The 21616-nt window shown below is 41.5% G+C and overlaps 1 protein-coding gene across 1 annotated transcript in view; it reads right to left on the reverse strand.

Moving 5' to 3' along the window:
* Positions 1-7691: 7691 nt before the first annotated feature.
* LOC110329421 (OX-2 membrane glycoprotein-like) overlaps positions 7692-21616 on the reverse strand; it is a 38053-nt gene continuing 24128 nt past the window's right edge. Inside the window, exons 4-5 of the mRNA XM_029544888.1 lie at positions 10605-10719; positions 7692-7815 (exon numbers count right to left, since the gene is read on the reverse strand). Of these exons, the coding sequence (XP_029400748.1) occupies positions 7692-7815; positions 10605-10719 (239 nt within the window). The remainder of the gene's footprint in view (positions 7816-10604; positions 10720-21616) is intronic.

Consider the following 21616-nt stretch of genomic DNA (forward strand, 5'->3'; position numbering starts at 1 on the left):
GGTGTGTGTGTGTGTGTGTGTGTGTGTGTGTGTGGTTACCAGGTACTTTATCTAGAGCTTTAGAGCCATCTAATGACAGGAGTACTACTCTACTGACAGTAGCTTTTGAAGAAGAATGCAAAAGAACGCCTCCTCAAATCCTGTCTCCCTTTCTGTCCTCCAGAGTGTTCTGACATCCATACCCCATCAGACCTTCTGCTTCCTGCTGGAGACAAAGATAGTTTATATATTCAATGGCCAGGAAATCTAAGTTTTACGAGGGATGGAGCCACCTCTGTGTGTGCTCATAAGGAATGTTAGGTAAATGATAGTCAAGCTACAGTCCACAAACCCACAAGGTTAGGTAAAGAGGAGGTCTATACAAGTGGCTCTACAGAGGGAAAGCATGGATTTTCCTGGGAAGGGAAAATATAATAGATTCCGTGGGTGGATTGGGGGTAGGTGGGGATGGGAAGGGGAGGGGTCATATTTTGGGGTACAGGGTGAGAAACTGAGAGGAGAAACTGTTGGAGTTGGGGAGCATTTGGGAGGTAGTATGAAAATCCAGTGCAGTGGAAACTTCTTGGAATCTATGAGGGTGACCCTAGTGAGGACTGGTGTTAGAGGATATGGAGTTTGAACTGCTCACCTTTTGTAGGTAGGAAAGGCTTCTAGCAGTGGACTGGGTCATATCCCAGTTTAGGACATACAGTGGAGATCCCCAAACAGTGGTAGAACTGAAGATTGTCCTCTAGAACCTGACAGTGGGACCCACTGCTGAAGACAACTTTCATTCAGCTCACTGAACATAGAGGGGGGAAAGCTGAGGTTTGGAGCCTGTGCCTCTATACTGTATTCTCTCTGGTGTGCGAAGGTGCTCTACAGACCATGGAAAGACAAACCTGGACACTAAGCCTGCCTCTAAATCCTCGACCCACCATATGCCCTGCCTATGAGATGTTAGCAGAAAATGTGAGGGAGTGACCAACCAATGTTTAGTTTAACCTGAGGTCCACCCTGTAAGAGGGAGCCTATGCCTATATTGTCTGGATGGTCAAGAACCAGATATTGGATAGCCCAGAGTCTTAGGATAGAACCAAACACAGCTGGGGAAAGGAAGAAAGAAAGAAAGAAAGAAAGAAAGAAAGAAAGAAAGAAAGAAAGAAAGAAAGAAAGAAAGAAAGAAAGAAAGAAAGGAGAGAAAGAGAGAAAGAGAAAGAAGGAAGGAAGAAGGGAGGGAGGGAGGAAGGAAGAAAGGAAAGAAAGAAGGAAAGAAGGAAGATAGGTAGAAATAGAAAGAGAGAAAGAAAGAAAGGTTGAAAGGGAAGAAAGGAAGGAAGGGAGAGAGAGAATGGAAGGAAGGAAGGAAAAATGCTTTATTTATTTATTTATTTATTTATTTATTTATTTATTTATTTATTGGTTTTTTGAGACAGAGTTTCTCTGTGTAGCCCTGGCTGTCCTGGAACTCACTCTGTAGACCAGGCTGGCCTTGAACTCAGAAATCCACCTGCCTCTGCCTCCCTAGTGCTGGGCTTAAAGGTGTGCGCCACCATGCCCGGCTGGAAAAAAAATGATTCTTAATGACATTCTGCTATACTAATAGATTGGGGCCTTCCTTGTCCAGCTGTCATCAAAGAGGCAGCAACAGATAAAACCTGGTGCAGAGACCCACAGACTGACTTGGTGTGGAGAGAGTCTAAACCAGAGGTCTTCCTCAAGTCCCTTCCCTCTGATCGCATCCTATTCCTTCTCACTTCTAGCTGCTGCCCAGATAGCACACATACTCACCTTAGCCTCTCAAGCACTGGGATTATAGACATGAGCAGCCATGGGAGGTTATTTTTTTTATGTTGGCACCAACAATACTCTTTTCTTATACATGGCATTTCATAAGTATGCATGAGCACGTTTGTTTGTGTGTGCAAGTCATCCTATTGGGGTACCTTTGAATATATCTTTCTCTTGTTTAATGGTGAAATTTCTCTATTCTTGTTATTTTATTGGCATGTAAATGACACTTTACTAGGCCTTGTTTTGCTTTAAATCTACTAAAGTTTGAGTAGTAGATTTCAAGAGCTGAGTTATACAATAAGAGAATGAAAAAGGGTATAGGGAACCATGGGATCCTTAGGAAATGTATTATATTCAGACTGAAAAAATTTTAAAATAAATATTCTAATAAATGGAAAAATGAATCCATATGTAGGCAACAAGATGTATGAAAGCTCAAATAACTACCAAATCTATTATTGTGTAAAATTTGCATATATCAACTATTAAATAATTCACAAAGACCTATATGGAAAGGAATCTTGATTAGCAAGTAAGATTATAGGGGAGGAGGGACGGGATAGGGGGTTTTCAGAGGAGAAACCAGAAAGGGGGATAATATTTGAAATGTAAAGAAAATATCTAATAAAAATAAGTAAATATTGTGAAAAAAAGAAAGATTATGAGAGGTAGAGAAAATTATGCTAAGCTGTATGTTTGAAAATGTTTAAAGATTGCATTAAAAATGATCCTATGATGGCTGGAGCGATGGCTCAGTGTTTAAGTGCACTGACTGCTTTTCCAGAGGTGTTCAGTAGGATTCCCAGCAACCACATAGTGGCTCAGAACCATCTGTAATGGGATCTGATGCCCTCTTCTGGTGTGTCTGAAGACAGCTACAGTGTACCCATATACATAAAATAGAGAAGTAAATAAAAAAAAAATCATGCTAAAAATTAGCATATGCATTGTCTTCAGTAAATAAGAAAAGAAAATTGGGATAAATTTTATAAACACATGGTTGTATGTATGAGTCTCAAGCTAGCAAAAAATAATTTAATGAAAGCAGGACAGAAATGTGAAAATGAAATATGACTACTAGGAATAAAATGGAAATACATGCTGTTGTTTTAGTCAGGGTTCTCTAGAAGAACACAATGGAGAGAATGAGTGTGTATCTGGATACAGACAGGGGTTTTCAGAGAGTAGTATTACAGGCTGTGGTACAGCTCATCCAACAATGACTGTCTACCAAAGGAAGGTCCAAGAACCCAGTGGTTGTCCACTCCACAAAGCTGGATGCCTCGGCTGGTCTTTAATATATGTTAGAATCCTGTCTCTACCTCTCCATCACATGCTGGAAATACAAGAATACACCAGTATGCCTGTCATTTTCATATGGGCTCTGGGGATAGAACTCAAGTCCTCATGCTTGCAAGATAAGAGATTTACTTAGAATCTCATTTCCCCAGGCATCAATCACCCTTTCATGGTAAAAATTTATAAACTCAGAATAATAAGACATTTCTCATTCTCACTAATATTCTTAAATAGCCAGCATTAAACAAATGACATCTTAAATATTATGTTTAAATTCAGAAATCCTGTATTATTTGTGAGGGATGAGCCTGTGCATAGAGAACTATCAATATCTATCAAGACTTTGAATCTTGTCTCATTTCAGGTCTCTCTGCTGTGATGAAACACCATGACAAAAAGTTGGGGAAGAAAACGTTTCTTTGGATTATACTTCCACATGACTATTTATCAACAAAGAGAGTCAGAACCTGGAGGCAGGAACTGATGCAGAGGCCATAGATGAGAACTGCTTACTGGCTTGCTCTTCATGGCTTGCTCAATCTACTCTTATTGAACCCAGGACCACCTGCCACAAAGGCCTGAGCCCACCCACATCAATTACTAATTAAGTTCAATTCACAGGAAACCACATGGAGTCTACTAGAAATAGTCATTAGAAATAGTCTCACATCTATTTCTAATGGCGTCTGATGCCCTCTTCTGGTGTGCCCTCTTCTGGTTAGTTGACATAAAGCTACCAAGCACAACTAACCCCTTGTCAACTTAACCCACAACTATATCACTAAGTAACTCCACAGTCCTTTCTTTCTTATTCATCCAAGATCTCATATTACATACCCAAATAGCTTTAAAAGTCTCATAGTCTTTACAGATTCAAACATGTTAATCTTCACTCTTAAGAAAATCCGAAGTCTCTTAAAACTGAAGTATCTTTTAAATGCAATCTCTCAATTGCATGTTCCTGTAAAATAAAAAATCAGTGAAGTTCTTCCTTATTTCAAGGGAGAAGACCCAAGGCACAGTCACAATCTGAACCAAACAAAACTGAACGCCAACAGAATAAATAACTCAACATCTGATACCTACAGTTTACTCATGGTGTCCTGAAGTCTTGGGTCACTTCTCTGGCTCTACTCTCTTCAGCACACACTGCTTGTGTTCTAGGTTCCCTGCTGGCTCCTCTCCTCTGCTCTTGCTGTTCTTGGTAGTAATCTCATGTTTCTTGCATCTCTAAAATTCCAGGGTCTTCTGCTACAGTTGGACTGCACTTTTACCAATAGCTTCTCCTAGATTCTCTTTGTGGTAACAAAACAAGCATCCACTTCTCTGAATACCCCTTTCAATTCTGCACATTTGAAGTCCTCTCCTGACATTTTACAGTGACAAGCCTCAGCTATTCTCCATGATCCCTTCATGCCTTCAAAACCAGTCAACACCTGGGTGACTCACTCTTACACTATCAAATTCAGTTGGCACCATCACCTATAACCTTGGCCACCACTGAAACACAACTTCTGTGTGCTGACTCATGTAGAACCCTTCCCAAAAGATTTTTCCTTAATAATGCAGATTTCTCTTAATCATCACTAATTTCTTAGCTTCAGCATACCATCATCAATCACCCCAGCAAATCAATGGTTTCACTTTAGTAGTACTGATATCATGTTAATCACAGATGCTTTAGCCTCAGCTAACCAAACCCACAGAATCTTAATTTTATTTTATTTTATTCAATCACTTTACCTTCTGATGTCAGATCACCTTTCCTCCCAGTGTCCCCTTCCCCCGGCAGCTCTTCCCCCATTGCTTGTGCATTTCTCCTCTAGAAGGGAAATCCTCTGGGGAATCTCCCTTCTAAAATCCCAGCACATCAGTCACTGTAGGAGTAGGTGCATCCTCTCTCATTGAGGCCAGACAAGACTGACCAGGTAGAGGAATGAGAGTCACAGCCAGGCAACAGATTCAGGGGCAGCCTCCACTGCAATTGTGTGCCCTCAACATTCTTATCTTCCACGAGTCTACAGAAGAGCCCATCAAGCATTAGATGAACAACACTCAATGGCTTTTCTTGCACAAAGTTCCAAAGTCCTCCCACAATCCTCCCCAAACAACATGATCAGCCTATAACCCTGGCATTAACCTGTCTTAGTTAGGGTTTCTGTTTCCTCAATGAAACACTATGGCAAAAAGCAAGTTGGGGAAGAAAGCATTTATTTGACTTATACTTGGGTTACCATTCATCATCAAAGGAAGTTAGGACAGTAACTCAACAGGAAAAGAACATGGAGACAGGAACTGACATAGATAAACATGGAGTGGTTCTTACTGTCTATGTCATGCTCAACCTGCTTTCTTATAGAACTCAGGAACACCAGCCTAGGGATGGCACCACCCACAAGGGCTTGGGCCCTCCTACATCAATCACTAACAAAGAAAATAACCTATAGGCTTGCCTACAACCCAATCTTATTGAGGCATTTTCTCAATTGAGGCTCCCTCCCTCTCCAGTGACTCTATCTTGTGTCAAGTTGACAGAAAACTAGCCAGCTCAACTCTATGAAGATTGAGAATCATTCCAAACATCAGCATATCACAATACCCAGGAATTTTCCTCGCCACTGACAGCCACCAAGATTTCACTCTAAACAAGGTATCGTTCATGACAGCAAACGAACGAAAGAAACTAGACCGTTAGGTCAGGGAAACTTACACAACTCAGATACAGAGAAAACACTCAGATTTCTAGAGGAGAGACTAGAAGAAATGTATAACAAAGATTAGGTGAGAGAAATTACATTGAAATGGCTGTCAGCCTTCCCAAAGGTCTCCACAGTGAAAAAGAAGTCACAAAACATTAGACAAAGAAACCGAACAAGACACACACACTGAAAAGACATCCTGTACTGAAGTACTGGGGGAATTCAATTCATCAAAAATATCTGCACTACTCAAAGTGATCCAAAGAGTTCATATGATTTCAGTGCAGTTCTACACAAAACTAGCAAAAGAACCCTGGAAACCTCCTGACTTCAAAATGTACCATGAAGCTGCATGGAAACAAAACAGGGACACATAGACCAACAGAACAGAATAGAGACTCTGTGATAAACCCACCTATCTACAGAGTACTAATTTTCAATAAAGATGCTAAGAATACACACACAAACACACACACACACACACGTACTGGTAAAAGACAGTGTTGTCCATGAATAGTGTTAGAGAGATTGGATAACCCACATGCAAGAGACTGAAACCAGAGCTGTCTCTCACAGAAATTGCAAAAATCAAATCCAACTAGAGGGAAGGTTCAAATACTGTATTTGAAAACTTATATGATATATTGCATTATATAGCTTTCAAATATATATTAAATATAAATATCAAATTCTATAAGTATAGAATTGTATTAAATATAAATATCAAATATAATATTTGCAAAATCCGCATCTGACAAGACTTTGATATTTAAAGACTTATTAGGGACTTAAGAACTTAATAAAAATTACTGGATTTTATGGCATAAACTTAAATAGGCATATCTGAAGGAAGGCATACAAAATGGCATTTAATGGGACATGAAAAATGCTTAATATCATTAGTCATCATGGAAATGCAAATCAAACCACCAGAAGGTAGCAGCTTACCACACAGGAACTTTTATTATTTAAGGCACCGAAGAAAATTGATGTATGCATATGGAGAAAGGAATCTTGACAAAGTGTAGGTGAAATATAAATTAATATAGCCATTACTGAAAACACCATGGATTCACAAAAAGTTAAAAATAAAACTGCTATATAACCAGGCTATCCCATTATTGGATATATATTGAAAAGGAAAAGAAATCAATAGTTGAAAATATTGAGAAGATATCTGGACTTCCACATTTTTTTGTAACACTATTCACAAGACTAAAGCAACTAACTACCTGTCTAGAACTGATGAGTAGAGTGAGAAAACATGATACACACAGCTGTGTGAATATTATTTGGCCATAAAAGGAAATTCTGTCGTTTGCAACAATGTGGATAGAACTCAGGGTTCATCCATACCAAGCCCCCCCCCCCAAAAAAATATCCAGGTACTTAAAGACAAGTAGTAAATGATCTGATCAAGATAAGAAATACAAAATTCATGTCATAGAGTTGAGGGTAGAATGGTATTGATTAGAGACTGGGTTAGTAGAGGGTAGGAGAGATGTGGAAAAAGTGATCATAACTAAGTATATAGTTAGAAGTGAGACTTTCTTGAGCTACTGCACAGGAGGGTAACTATAGATAATGACTATGTGCTGCATATTTTAAAAACCTTACAGGAAAGATATGAAAAGTTTTAGGCACAAAGAAATGATAAATGTCTGAGTAAACAGATAAGTTTAACTTGCTATCAAAATATACATGATACTCCATAAATATCTATAATTATTATGTATCAGTTAAATCTAATTTTAACTTCAAAATGTAAAGACATTAACATAAATAAAACCACACTCGAAACAAATTCTCATCTCCACTTATTTCTAACATGATAATTGCTGCTAGTGAATGCATGTTCAAAATTTTGAAACTTCTTAAATTTAAAGATGCAGTGACAGAATAAAAATCACATACAATCAATTATGTCTCAGTCTGGCGACGATGTCTCATTAAGTTCTCAGTCTCTATTGATGGTGGTATGGGTACCAGTGTTGAGAGTGGGTTAGGCATCTGTGTTGGTGATGGCTCCGGTGAGTTCTCTGACCTACAGAACCATAACACTGATATACAAATAAACCAAATACAGACCAAACGTTCCCCACCCCCTCCACCGCAGAACATTGCAAAAGCAGGCTATTAGAATTTGAGAGATTTATACAAGAAAATCCCCTTGAGAGTTTGACCAAATTAGTAGAACTTGACTAATATTTTTACCTTAAGTTGTGAAACCAATAATTTATGATCTGCCTCAGTGGTGGTCATATCTTCTATATTACAAAACTTACCATCTGTTCCAGAAAGCCCAGGTTTATACATGTGGATACTGGGGTGTAAAGTAGACATTTAAAAATGGCAGTGTTCCAGACAGAATTCTGAATTCTTCCTGCAGAGGTTGCTGTTTCTCTCTTCCTTCACATGCTTGTACAGGTTTTCTTTAGTGCTAGCCTTGCCTTTCCGCTTTAACATTTACCTTGAGTGAGATAAATCCCACCTCTTACTCTTCCTCCACAGCTGTCACTCAGGAGGTTCCATCCTGAGTATAGATAGCCCTAACACCTTCTCCTCTTTTCTACCTCTTGAGTCTAGACATGTCATCGTGACTAGTACAGCAGACTCTCCAAAATGCTCCTTCATTCTTGTCTTAGAAGGCACATCTACCCCATTCCCCTGAGAGAACCTTCTAGAGTATAGATAAGAGTCTCAAGATTCTTTGGTTTATGCGTTTCCTTGGATTGAGATGTTGTGGAACAAATATACCAAAGTTTTTTTTTTTGTAATTTATTTTTTTTAATTTATGTATTATTATTTTCTTTATTTACATTTCAAATGCTATCCCAAAAGTTCCCTATACCCCACCCCCGTTCCTGCTCCCCTACCCACCCACTCCCACTACTTGGCCCTGGCCTTCCCCTGTACTGGGTCATATAAAGTTTACAAGACCAAGGGGCCTCTCTTCCCAATGATGGCTGATTAGGCCATCTTCTGCTACATATGCAGCTAGAGACTCGAGTTCAGGGGGTACTGGTTAGTTCATATTGTTGTTGCACCTACAGGGTTGCATTCCCCTTCAGCTCCTTGGGTACTTTCTCTAGCTCCTCCATTTGGGGCCCTGTGTTCCATCCAATAGCTGGCTGTGAGCATCCACTTCGGTGTTTGCCAGGCACTGGCATAGCCTCACAAGTGGCCGCAATATCAGGGTCCCTTCAGCAGAATCTTGCTGGCATGTGCATTAGTATCTGGGTTTGGTGGCTGATGATGGGATGGATTTCCGGATGGGATAGTCTCTGGATAGTCCATCCTTTCATCTTAGCTCTAAATTTTGTCTCTGTACCTATATCCTTTCATGGGTATTTTGTTCCTTATTCTAAGGAGGAATGAAGTATCCACATGATGATCATCCTTCTTGGTTTTCCTGTGTTTTGCAAAATGTATCTTGGTATTCTAAGCTTCTGTGCTAATATCCACTTATCAGTGAGTGCATATCTAGTGACTTCTTTTGTGATTGGGTTACCTCACTAAGGATGATGTCCTCCAGATACATCCATTTGCCNAAGAATTTCATAAATTCATTGTTTTTGATAGCTGAGTAGTACTCCATTGTGTAAATGTACCACAGCTTCTGTATTCATTCCTCTATTGAGGGACATCTGGGTTCTTTCCAGCTTCTGGAATAAGGCTGCTATGAACATAGTGGAGCATGTGTCCTTATTACCAGTTGGAAGATCTTCTGGATATATGCCCAGAAGAGGTATTGCTGGGTCCTCCGGTAGTACTATGTCCAATTTTCTGAGGAACTGCCAGACTGATTTCCAGAGTGGTTGTACAAGCTTGCAATCCCACCAGCAATGGAGGAGTATTCCTCTTTCTCCACAACCTCGCCAGCATCTGCTGTCACCTGAATTTTTAATCTTAGCCATTCTGAGTACACCAAAGGTTTTTAAATTTAAAGAATATATATCCGGGCAGTGGTGGCGCATGCCTTTAATCCCAGCACTTGGGAGGCAGAGGCAGGAGAATTTCTGAGTTCGAGGCCAGCCTGGTCTACAGAGTGAGTTCCAGGACAGCCAGTACTATAAAGAGAAACCCTGTCTCAAAAAACCAATATATATATAATGACAGCAAAACAAATCACATGCTACCAATTATGTCTATAGTTTGTACTGCTACTGCCTAGTATCTTATTTCCATTTATCTTCCCATCGTGCATTGCAGTCCACCAGGGAGCTGGATAAATGGGTGTGTATTTTATTATTTTAATCCTATAAAGTAAGATTGCCGTATCACCTTATGGCTCAGCTGGATCTGTCTCAGGCTTCTTGGTCTACATCTCTCTCCCACCAATTTCTCTGGACCTTGTGCTTTTTTCTGTGAAAATTTATTCTCAATAAAGAATCTTAAGCTTGTGATAGAGAGATGGCTCATCAGTTATGGCAAGTTGTTGCTTGATCAGAGGACCCTGGTTCAGCTCCCAGCACCCTTATGGAGGTTTCACAACTGCCTGCAACTTGAGTTTTAACACCCTCTTCAGTCCCCCACAGGCATCAAACACACATGTAGCATACAAAAACACACAGTTAAACCACACACATAATATAAAAATGAACATGTTTGTTTCAAAAACAATATACTCAAGTCAGTACAATATAAAATGCTTGCCAGCAGTCACATTTTGAATCATTGAATTTCAGGAGCTGTCCAGCACATGGAGACAAGTTTCCCTTCACTATTCTGGATGGAGTTTTCCAGAATCCCTGGAATTTAAAATAAAATTCCTATCTAGCTCTATTGTACCTAGTTTCTCTGTGACATCAGCTTGCTATATATATAGCTTACCTTTTCTTTTTGAAATAAATATAGAAAACAGCACTGATGATGATGCATGAAACCAAAAACGAAATGATGAATACACTTCCAATTATCATCCAGTTTAAACAAGGATTCGTGGCCCCTGAAAAACACAAACCAGAACACATTATTTCTCTGGCTACACTGCCCTGCTATCTTTGGGCCTTGAATTTGCAAAGCTTTCTTGTCTTGCTACAGCTTAATTGACATTCAGATTTACTCTATAACAGACTTTGTCATCACCATGCAATAAAAAGTAAGATCCTGGATTGCAGTCGCTACTTCTCTTTATAATTAGTAGTGTGCGTCCTTCTCAGTGAGGCACGATGGTGTTACCTTTGACTGCATCAATGTGGTTTTATCTAGTTATTACTATTCTTTTTCAACGAGATACTACATAGCCGTTTTAGATAGGTGGAAAAAATTGAAAGTGAAGAATTTTACACAGATTTATGAACTCTTTTCTGAAGGTAATTCCAATAAAGCAGAAAAACTATATATGGCATTTCATCTGAATGAGAAATTCACATCCCTAATATTTAACATAAAAATAAGCAAGGCATAAGCTTCTTTTGCATTGATAAATTGCCTATTATTGACACCTGCATTTTAATAAATAATTAAAATTTACCATAATGAGGCAGCCAATAGATTTATAGAAGATACCTGTGGTATTTAATTCATATAATCAAGTTATTTGAGTTGGAAACATTGACCAGAAAAAGGAGTTGGTCAACTTCAGTTTCAAGAAGCAAACAGAACACAAATACTTATCTGTACTTTGTTGAGGCTCCTTGAAAATGGCATTAAAATAAAAACTGTTAAATGAACAACAACAAGAATATTGACATGACCTTCTGTGACAATAACTTGTAAGGAAACAGATTTAGAAAACATGTAACATAAACCAAAGAATGAGCTTCAAAGGTGACAAATGAAAACAATGAATGAAGCAGAAAATGACTGAAGACTTTGTAGATATTATTTTCAGACATACTTGGAAAGTTGTAACTTCATTAAAATAAGTAATTAAGAGAATTCTTTAAAGGAACAAGCAACTTTAGCCCAGAGACTGCCAGACCTGGGTGTGGCAGAGGCTCAGTGGTTCCCACCATTCACTGCTGAAGTGTTTCCTACTGGGAAGTGGGTAACCTTGCCTGCAGTTGTGTGTCCATCCCCTGGTGACACCCAGTCTCCAGTGGATATTGCCACTAACAGACCTGGTTAAACTGAGTGGATCACAAGGCAAGACCAAAAGTCATGAACCTAGGAGCATGAGTCATGGGGAGAGGAGGCATGGGGATGAGATGATAGGATTGGGAGGGACATTAGAAAGGAGAAGAGAACAGAAAAGAATCAGAATGCATCACATACATACATGAAATTGTGAAATATATAACTTAATTCATAAAGTGAACAACTTTCATTTTAAGTTGAAAAAAGAACTTGTAAATAAAAAACTTGCTTCTTTGACACCTCCTATAGATGTCCCCTAGCCCATCAGCTGCAGATTTCGATTCATTCTCCTGGCCTTCTGGCCCTCTCTCCTGTCTCTCCCCACACATGTTCCCGAACACCTTCATTCTCCTCCACATTTCCTCTCCCACCCAGGTCTCTCCTTCCCTCTACCTATGACAATTTTATCCCAGCTTCTAAGTGAGATTCAAGCATGCTCACGTGAACCCTCCTTGTTTAGTTTCTTTGGGTCTGTGGAGTGTATGGTTGGTATCCTGTACTTTATGGTTTATTAGCCACAAATAAATGAGTACATACTGTGCACGTCTTTTGGGTCTAGGTTACCTGCTACATCTGCTCCAGTAGTGACAAGTGCAACAGGACCCCCAAACCTGGGTGCTGTCCCAAGGTGAAAAGTTCATGGAAACTTAGTCTCCTGGAATCGTGGCATCCTGTATAATGAATGCTCCAATGTTCTTGCTTTAGTTGGGAAACAGATGTGTGCTTTCCCTTAATATTGCTTTATTATAAGTTCTCCTAAGGATTGATTTTTTTGACATATAGCTAAGTTAGATTCTAGGCAGTCCTTGAGCCAACCCTAGGCATGGATAGCTAAGTCCCTGCCCTACACAGGAATTTGCCATTCTCTAGGAAGAAGGAAGTTTGTGATCTAAGGAGGAACCAGAGTAGATACTTAGAAGTATAGATAGCTGAGTTACTCCCATACATAAGTATTTACAATGGCCTAAGGGGGAGGTGGGCTATAGGAACTATGGCAAGGGAATGAAGCCCTTACCCCTGGCTTCTAAGTTTAAGCTGACTTTAGGTGGAGCTGTTTTTGATCCCAACTATTAACATTGAATTTTATCCCAGTTGGTTCCTGCCAGTCCTTCTGTTTTTGCATTCCTCTGTTTTGTATAACTTCCCTATTTTCTTCTGTATAAAAAGTTTGATGCTCTATTTGACAAATTACATTCAAATCCACACTCCCTTGTGTTGCATCTGTTTGTCACTCCACTTTCATCGACTCCTTGCCCACTTGTAACCAAACCCAAGTTTTGTCCGTGGATCAAGGACCCAAGTGAGGTTCATCTGGGGCAGCTGGCGCCTCGAACCGGACATCGGATAGGTAAGTCTTTCTCTCTCTTTTTTTCCCTTTTTTTTTTCTTCTTTACTTCTTAGGTAAGGATAGGATCTCGTCAGGGCACTGTAGGTCCACTGATAAAGAATCGTCAGTTTGAGGATGGCGAGTAAGTTTTTTGCCGTGTGACAGTCTGACATTAAAACATGTTTAGATGTCTCACAAGCCTTAGTAAAGGTCTACACTGTAGTGGTGAAAGGAGGGAAACTCAGCGCCAATTTTGAGAAAACCTGTGAGAAAAGGATATAGGTACAGAGACAAAATTTAGACAAAACTTTAGGTGGAGCTGTTTTTGATCCCAACTATTAACATTGAATTTTATCCCAGTTGGTTCCTGCCAGTCCTTCTGTGTTTGCATTCCTCTGTTTGGTATAACTTCCCTATTTTCTTCTGTATAAAAAGTTTGATGCTCTATTTGACAAATTATATTCAAATCCACACTCTGTTTGTCACTCCACTTTCGCCAAAAGGATGGACTATCCAGAGACTACCCCATGCCAGAATCCATCCCATCATCAGCCACCAAACCCAGATACTAATGCACATGCCAGCAAGATTCTGCTGAAGGGACCCTGATATAGTGGCCTCTTATGAGGCTATGACAGTGCCTGGCAAACACAGAAGTGGATGCTCACAGTCAGCTATTGGATGGAACACAGGGCCCCCAATGGAGGAACTAGAGAAAGTACCCAAGGAGTTATAGGGGGCTGCAACCCTGTAGGTGCGACAACAATATGAACTAACCAGTACCCCCTGAGCTCATGTCTTTAGCTGCATACATAACAGAAGATGGCCTAATCAGCCATCATTGGGAAGAGAGGCCCCTTGGTCTTGTAAACTTTATATGACCCAGCACAGGAGAAGGCCAGGGCCAAGTAGTGGGAGTAGGTGGGTAGGGGAGCAGNGGCAGGGGTAGGGTATAGGGAACTTTCAGGATAGCATTTGAAATGTAAATAAAGAAAATAATAATAAATAAATTTAAAAAAAGAGAGAAAACCTGTGAGAATGAAAAGCGTTCTCAGAGGAATAAAGCTGCATGTTTCGATTGTAAAAAACCAAGCACCTGAGGAAGAATTGTAAAAATTCCTCAGGAAACAAAGGCCTTCCTCCAGGTCTCTGCCCATGCTGAGGTAAAGAGAACCTTCGAGGAATGAATGTAAATCAAACTCCCATAAAGTTGAGACTCTGCTCACTAAAGAAGTGGGTGAAATAAATAAGATAAAAAAACTAGATAAGGGGCAGCCTCTTAGCCCCGTTCAGGAACTGTGGACCTCATTATAGGACACAGCCTCAGTCAATAGAAAAACTTCAAGTTGTGGATTCTGATGCTTTAGGTAAAATCAAAAGTTATGGTTAAAGAAATAAAGATATTTCTTAAATTTCAAAATATAGCTCAATTTTTACTGTTACCTTATTTAAAACTCCCCAATCCTACATTGTGCCAAAATTTCATAGATAAGGCTTTATTGGAATTTGAAAAATCATATCCTCAAGCATATAGAATTTATTTTGTGAATGATGTTTTTTGTTGTTGCAGAAAGTCGAGAGCAGGTTTTACACATGGCTGTAAAATGTTTGACTAAGTGTGGGCTTATGATAGCTTCAAAAAAGATTCAGCATGGTAAACTTTTAGGCTATTTGAGACATTTAGTGTATAGAGATTGTGTGTTTTCTCAGAGAATTGCCCTCAGATTAAATAAATTGGAAGTTTTGGATGCCTGCCAGAAGCTGTTAGAGAATTTTGGGTTTTAATCCTGGTTTGACAAGCCACCTCTTACAAGCAGGAAAGGAAAGGAAAGGAAAAAAGAAAATGGATTTTGGAACTCTCTCAGGGACAGGGAGGAATCAGGAGACATCCTGATTTCTCTCTGGCCCCTACAGGAGAAATCCTTAGTTTTGGTTACATTGAGTTCTCTACCCTCTTTGTATTGTCTATGTTTGATGCACCAAAACCATGTGTCAATACATGTGGGTTTTTGTTGTTGTTGTTGTTGTTGTCTGAATGATTGTTTCGTTGTCTGAATGACTGACTATCCTATGTTTCATGTTGAAAAGAAAAGAAAAAATAAATGGTTAAAACTTTAACTGCTGACTCTCAGCTTGCACAGTGGACGCTGAGAGAGGCCCCTCACTTTAGCCAAAAATCAAGCACAGCAGGAGCGGCCCTGCTGAAAAACTGTTTTTTTTACAAAGAGTCTTCAACCTCTGAGTTCTAAGGCAAATGAGCTGATAGCAGTTTGTTCCTAGAAAATTCTCTGCAATCGTGATTATTGTGTTTAGCAAATGACAAAGTGCTTTTTTTATCTTGAAATTATAGGTAGAAAAAGTAAAATTCTTGGATTGGTATGAGTTTATAAGATTTGTGTAGCCACCTCATTTGGTTTTTGACTGGTCTTAAAGGTATAAATATGCTCTGCATGTCTTCGTCATAGTGAAAGACCCCCATTCCGGGGAGACCCTCTTTTGTAAATGCACTTCTTCCACCCGAATTTCTTCATGAGTCAGCGCAGGAATGCCCCAAAAGTCTAATCCTGCTGTCGGGTTGCAAATTTCAGGAAACAAAGGGGGCCACCAAGTTCCTAGGGGGGGGGGGGCAACCTTAGTGGTAGACCAAACAATGTCTCCAGTTTGTGATTGTACCTGCCAGGTGAGAGTCATAGGCTGATGGGGGTTCTTAGCTTTCAGTGAGGCGCAGGCGTTGTAAATGTAGCTTAAGAGGATCACCGGTCTGTTCCAGCTTCCAGGAGTCATCTTGGGCTGCAGGAGGGGCTGCTTTTACATGGGACATGTGGCTCCAAGCTGGGATGCCGTCAAATTTGATGGTGGTGGGGCTTGTTAGGAGTACCAGGTAGGGTCTCTTCCATCTGGGTTCAAAGTTGCTGGACCAGGATGAGATCTCCTATTTGAAATTTATGTGGCACAGCAGTGGTTCCTGGCTCATAGGTTTCCTTTAGCTGTTCCCAGGTGTCCTTTTTGACCAATTAATTCTAGGGCCTTCAAACATGTTAGCAGGGGTTGAGGAAAGGGGGCATCAGGGTCAAGCATTCCTCCTGCTTCTACTAAGGGGAGAAGCTCACAGGGTGTGAACTTAAATTTCCATGGGGTGTTCCGTACTCGGAACAAAGCAAAGGTTAGGAGAGCTATCCATTCTTTCCCACCAGTCTCTAAGGCCAGTTTAGTCAAGGTCTCTTTTAATGTTTTATTCATCCTTTCTACCTGTCCTGAACTCTGGGGTCTATAAGCAGAATCTTGGAAAGATTTCCTCTAATATCTACTTTGCCACAACATTGGCGGTCTCTTGCTTAGTGGGAAAGGCTCAACCCACCCTGAAAAAGTGTCTATACAAACTAATAAATATTTATTACCATATTTGGCTGGTTTAACTTCAGTAAAATCCACTTCCCAGTATGCCCCTGGCTGGTCGCCTCTTAGCCGCTTTCCAGGGGTGCTCTTGTGGTGTCCCGTATTGGTGAGGACACAGGCTTTACATTTATCAACACTATCTTGGGCAACATCAGACAATTTTATATCATAGTATTTTGAGCTCTTAACAATTTCCTTGAGCTTCTTAGTTCCCAGGTGCATGAGCTGGTGTAGATTAGCTACATACTGTTGCCCTTCTTTGGTGGGCAAAACTGAGCGACCATCTTGGGTCCTTGCCACTCCATGGGGAGAATACCCATATATCTCAGGTAGTTTATCAGTTCCTGATCTTCTGGAGTATAGTCGAAGCCTGCGTTTCTGAGTTCATAGTGGTCCTTAGGTTCCTTGTTTTTCTCTCTAGCGATGAATATCATAGCTCCTTGGGCCGCCTGTTTGGCGGCTAGGTCAGCCATCTGATTTCCCTTTGCTGTGGCATCTTGGCCTTTCTGGTGACCAGGGCAGTGTATGATGGCCAGGTTTTTTGGCAAGTGTATGGCTTCTAGTAAGCTCAAGATTTCTTCTTTATTTTTAATATCTTTTCCAACAGATGTGAGTAGCCCCCTCAGTTTATAAATTGCCCCGTGTTCGTGAGCGGTGGTGAAAGCATACCTGCTCTCCGTGTAGATATTGATATTCTTTCCTTCCACTAGCCACAACACTTGGGTGAGTGCGATCAGCTCTGCTTTTGGGACTGATGTCTCTTCAGGCAAGCTGCTGGCCCAGATGGTTTGTTTCCCATCGACAACTGCTGCCCCCGCTTTTTGCTTACCTTCACCAATGAAGCTGCTACCATCCGTGTAGCAGTTGAGGCACCCTGGCCATGGCTGGTCAGTGAGGTCTTTCTTGGTTCCAGTTTCTTCTGCCAGGATGTCCATACACTGGTGCACCGGTAGGGAGTTGTTGGCCTTCGGTTGCAAGGTGTCAGGATTCAGGATAGCAGGGGGTGCAAGCTGCACTCTTTCAGTTAGCTAGAGGCTCTGATAATGGGTCATGCGGGCATTAGTCATCCAGCGGTCAGGAGGTTGTCTGAGAATGCTTTCCAGGGCATGGGGGGCTACTACTATAGAGCATCTTTGAGAAGTAGCGCCATAGCAGTGATGGCTTTTAGGCAAGATGGCCATCCACTGGCTACTGGATCTAGTTTCTTTGACAAGTAGGCCTCAGATCGTTTCCATGGCCCCAGGGCTTGGGTTAGGACCCCTCAAGCTATCCCTGTTTTTTCATCTACATAAAGAGTGAAGGGCTTGGTCAGATCCAGCAGGGCTAAGGCTGGTGCACTGAGTAAGGCCATTTTGATCTCTTCAAAGGCCCTCTGATGATCAGGGGTCCATGAGAAAATCCCAGTCTCTTTAGTGAGGGGGTAGAGTGGGGCTGCCAGGGTGGCCTACAAAACCCAGCCATGCCCGGAACTCTCTCACCTGCTTCCGGGTTGTTGGGGTAGGGATTTGAGTCACAGTCTTTTTTCAAGCTTCTGTCAGCCAGCGCTTCCCTCCCCTGAGAGTGTAACCCAAATAGGTTACTTCTGTCTGGCAAATCTGGGCTTTCTTTGCAGATGCCCTGTATCCTAATTCACCTAATTCTGCCAGTAATCTCTCAGTCCTCAGGCTACACTCTTGCTCGTTGGTGGCAGCAAGAAGTAGGTCATCAAGGTACTGGATAAGAGAAATTTGTGGGTTTTCTGACCTGAACGGTGCTAAGTCTCAGTGGAGGGCCTCATCGAAGAGTATAGGAGAGTTTTTGAATCCTGGGGGCAAACACGTCCAAGTTAGCTGTCCAGCCTGTCCCGAATCTGGGTCTCTCCACTTGAAAGCAAAAATTACCTGGCTTATGGGATGTAGTTTTAGGCAAAAGAATGCATCCTTCAAGTCCAGAACCATGTACCATCATCTGTCAGGGGGGAGAGAACTGAGCAGGTTGTAAGGCTTAGGAACAGTAGGATGAATATCTGGTACTCTTTTGTTAACTTCTCTTAGGTTTTGCACTGACTGATAATCATTAGTGCCTGGCTTTTTAACTGGCAGCAACAGAGTGTTCCAGGGAGACTGACAGGAGACCAGAACACCCAGATCCAAGAATCTTCAAATGTGATGGGGTATTATGGTACCCCGATTGGAGTCATACCAGTTTTTAGCGTCACAATGATGGGAGGCACCCTTTTTGCTTCTCCTATGCCCCCAGTCTCTGCCCAAGCTTGGGGATATCTTTCTAACCAGGTCCCCTCCAGTACTTTTCTAGGTGGGACTGGAGGCTCATATAATCTGTATTCGTTTTCTAATTTTAGAGCTAAAATTATAGAGGTGGGGGTTTTCCAAGTGACTGTGGTTCCTTCTGAGGAGAAGCTTATTTGGGCTTTTAATTTTGATAGTAAGTCTCTTACCAATAATGGGGTGGGGCATTCAGGGATGACGAGGAAGGAATGGATTACTTGGTCTCTTCCTAGATCAACTCTCCTATCAGTGGTCCAAGATATGGCTTATGACCAGTGGCCCCAATAACTATGGTTTTCTTGTTTCTTAATTTTCCCAGTGGCTCTTTCAGGACCGAAAATTCTGCTGCAGTATCAACGAGGAAATCTGTAGGGGTCCCCTCCACAGTTAGGGTTACCCTAGGCTCGGGGAGAGGGTCTGAGCCCCATCTTCCCTAATCATCATCTCCATCCCCCACCCCACCTGACATCTAAACTCCCTGGGGCCTCCAATTTCTTGAGGGTTAGGTGCATCATCTCTGATTGAACACAGACCTGGCAGTCCTCTGCTGTATATGTGTTGGGGGCCTCATACCTTCTGGTGTACGCTGCCTGTTTGGTGGTCCAGTGTTTGATAGATCTCGGGGTCCAGATTAATTGAGACTGCTGGTCCTCCTACAGGATCACCCTCCTCCATAGCCTCAGTAATAGTGTCAGACCTTGGGACCTCCCCTTGAGCTGGATCCTACCTTTGGGCCTGTCACTGGACCTTCTTTTCCTCAGGTTTCTCTCCATTTCCATCCATGTAGTTCTTTCAGACAGGAACAATTATGGGTAAGAGTTTTGACTGTGGAATGGCAACCCCTCCCTCATTTGATGCCCTATCTTCCTGTTGGAGGTGGGCTCTATAAGTTCCCTCTCCCTACTATTGGGCATTTCATCTAAGGTCTCTCCCTTTGAGTCCTGAGAGTCTCACCTCTCAGGTCTCTGGTGCAATCTGGAGGGTCCCCCAACCTCCTACCTCCTGAGGTTGCCTGTTTCAATACTTTTTTCTGGCCCTCAGGGCTTAAGTCCTTTTTCTTCACCCAAACCCAGATCAGGTTCTCCTCTCCCTCTCCACACCATCCACTTTCCATCTCAGGTCCCTCCTTCCCTCCTCACTTGTGATTGCTTTCTTCTCCCTCCAAAGTGGGATTGAGGAGTCCTCACTTGGACCCTTCAGCTTGTTGACCTTTTTGTATCTTGGGTATTCTGTACATTTTTTTTTTTTGGCTAATATCCACTTATTAGTGAGTACATACCATGAATGTCCTTTTGGGTCTGAGTTATCTCCCTCAGGATGATATTTTCTATTTCCATCCACTTGCCTGCAAAACTCAGGATGTCCTAGTTCTTAATAGTTGAGTAGTATTCTATTGTATAAATGAACCATATTTTCTGTATCCATTCTTCTGTCATGGGACATCTGGGTTCTTTCCAGCTTCTGGCTGTCACAAATAAGGCCGCTATGAACATAGTGGAACACGTGCTCCTGTGTCATGGTGGGGAATCTTTTAAGATGAAATTTCAGAGGTGTTTTGATTTGCATTTCCCTGATGACTAAGGATGTTGTGGAAGGTTCGTAGGAGTCAATGTAGGTACCTTAGCTGAGACTTCTAGTAACGGAGATATGGAACCTGAAGACGCCACTTCCTATAGCAAGGCAGGAGCCTCCCTCCCCAGTGGAAGGGTAAGGACAACAGCCCACCCATAAAACTCAAGATCCAAAATTTGTCCTGTCTAAAAGAAAATCAGGTACAAAGGTAGAACAGAGACTGAGGGAATGGCCAACCAATAACTGGCCCAATCTGAGACCCAAACAATGGACAGCATCAATCCCTGTCACTATTAATGATGCTCTCTTATGTTTACAGACAGGAGCCTAGCATAACTGTCCTCCAAGAAGCTCCACTCAGTAGCTGACTAAAACAGATGTAAAGACCCATAGCCAACACTTTGAGGCACTCATATGGACAAGCTGAGGGAAAGTTGGAGGGTCTTGAGGTGCTGGATAGGAACTCCACAGCAAGACCAAGAGAGTCAACTAACCTGTACCCAGAGGGGCTCGCAGAGACTGAGCCACCAACAAAAGAGCCTACACGGACTGGACCAAGGCCCCTGGCACATATGTAGCAGATGTGGAACTCAGTCTCTATGTGTGCTCCCCAACAACTGGAGTGGCGACTGTCCTTAAAGCTGTTGTCTGTCTATTCCTCTAACCAGGCTGCCTTTTCTGGACTTAACAGAAGAGGGTGCACCTAACTGCAGAGACTTGATGTGCCAGGGTTGAGGGGTATACCTGGGGTTGGGGAGGGGCACTTCACCTTTACAGAGAAGGGGAGTAGAGATGGGTAAGGGACTGTGTGAGGTGGTGTTTGGGAGGTGGAGGTAGTGATCAGGCTGTAAAATGAATAAATAGATTAATTAATTGAAAAAAAAAAAAACCTTGCTTCTTGAAAGAAGAAAAAAAAAAACAGTCCATGAAAGAACTTGAAGAAAATGTTTATACAATCTCCCAGATAATATGAAGACATGAAAAAAAACATGAATATTAAAGTAAAAGCTTTGATGTTCAGTAGCAATCCAGACGAATACTCTATTTCAAGCAGGTATTTGCTTTGTTTTGTTTTGTTTTTAGGGTTTTTTAAAAATTACTTTCTTTATTTACATTTCAAATGCTATCACAAAAGTTCCCTATACCCTCCCAGCCCCTGCTCCCCTACCCACCCACTCCCACTTCTTGGCCCTGGCCTTCCC

The sequence above is a fragment of the Mus pahari genome, chromosome 12, assembly GCF_900095145.1.
Source record: "Mus pahari chromosome 12, PAHARI_EIJ_v1.1, whole genome shotgun sequence".
Lineage (NCBI taxonomy): Eukaryota > Metazoa > Chordata > Mammalia > Rodentia > Muridae > Mus > Mus pahari.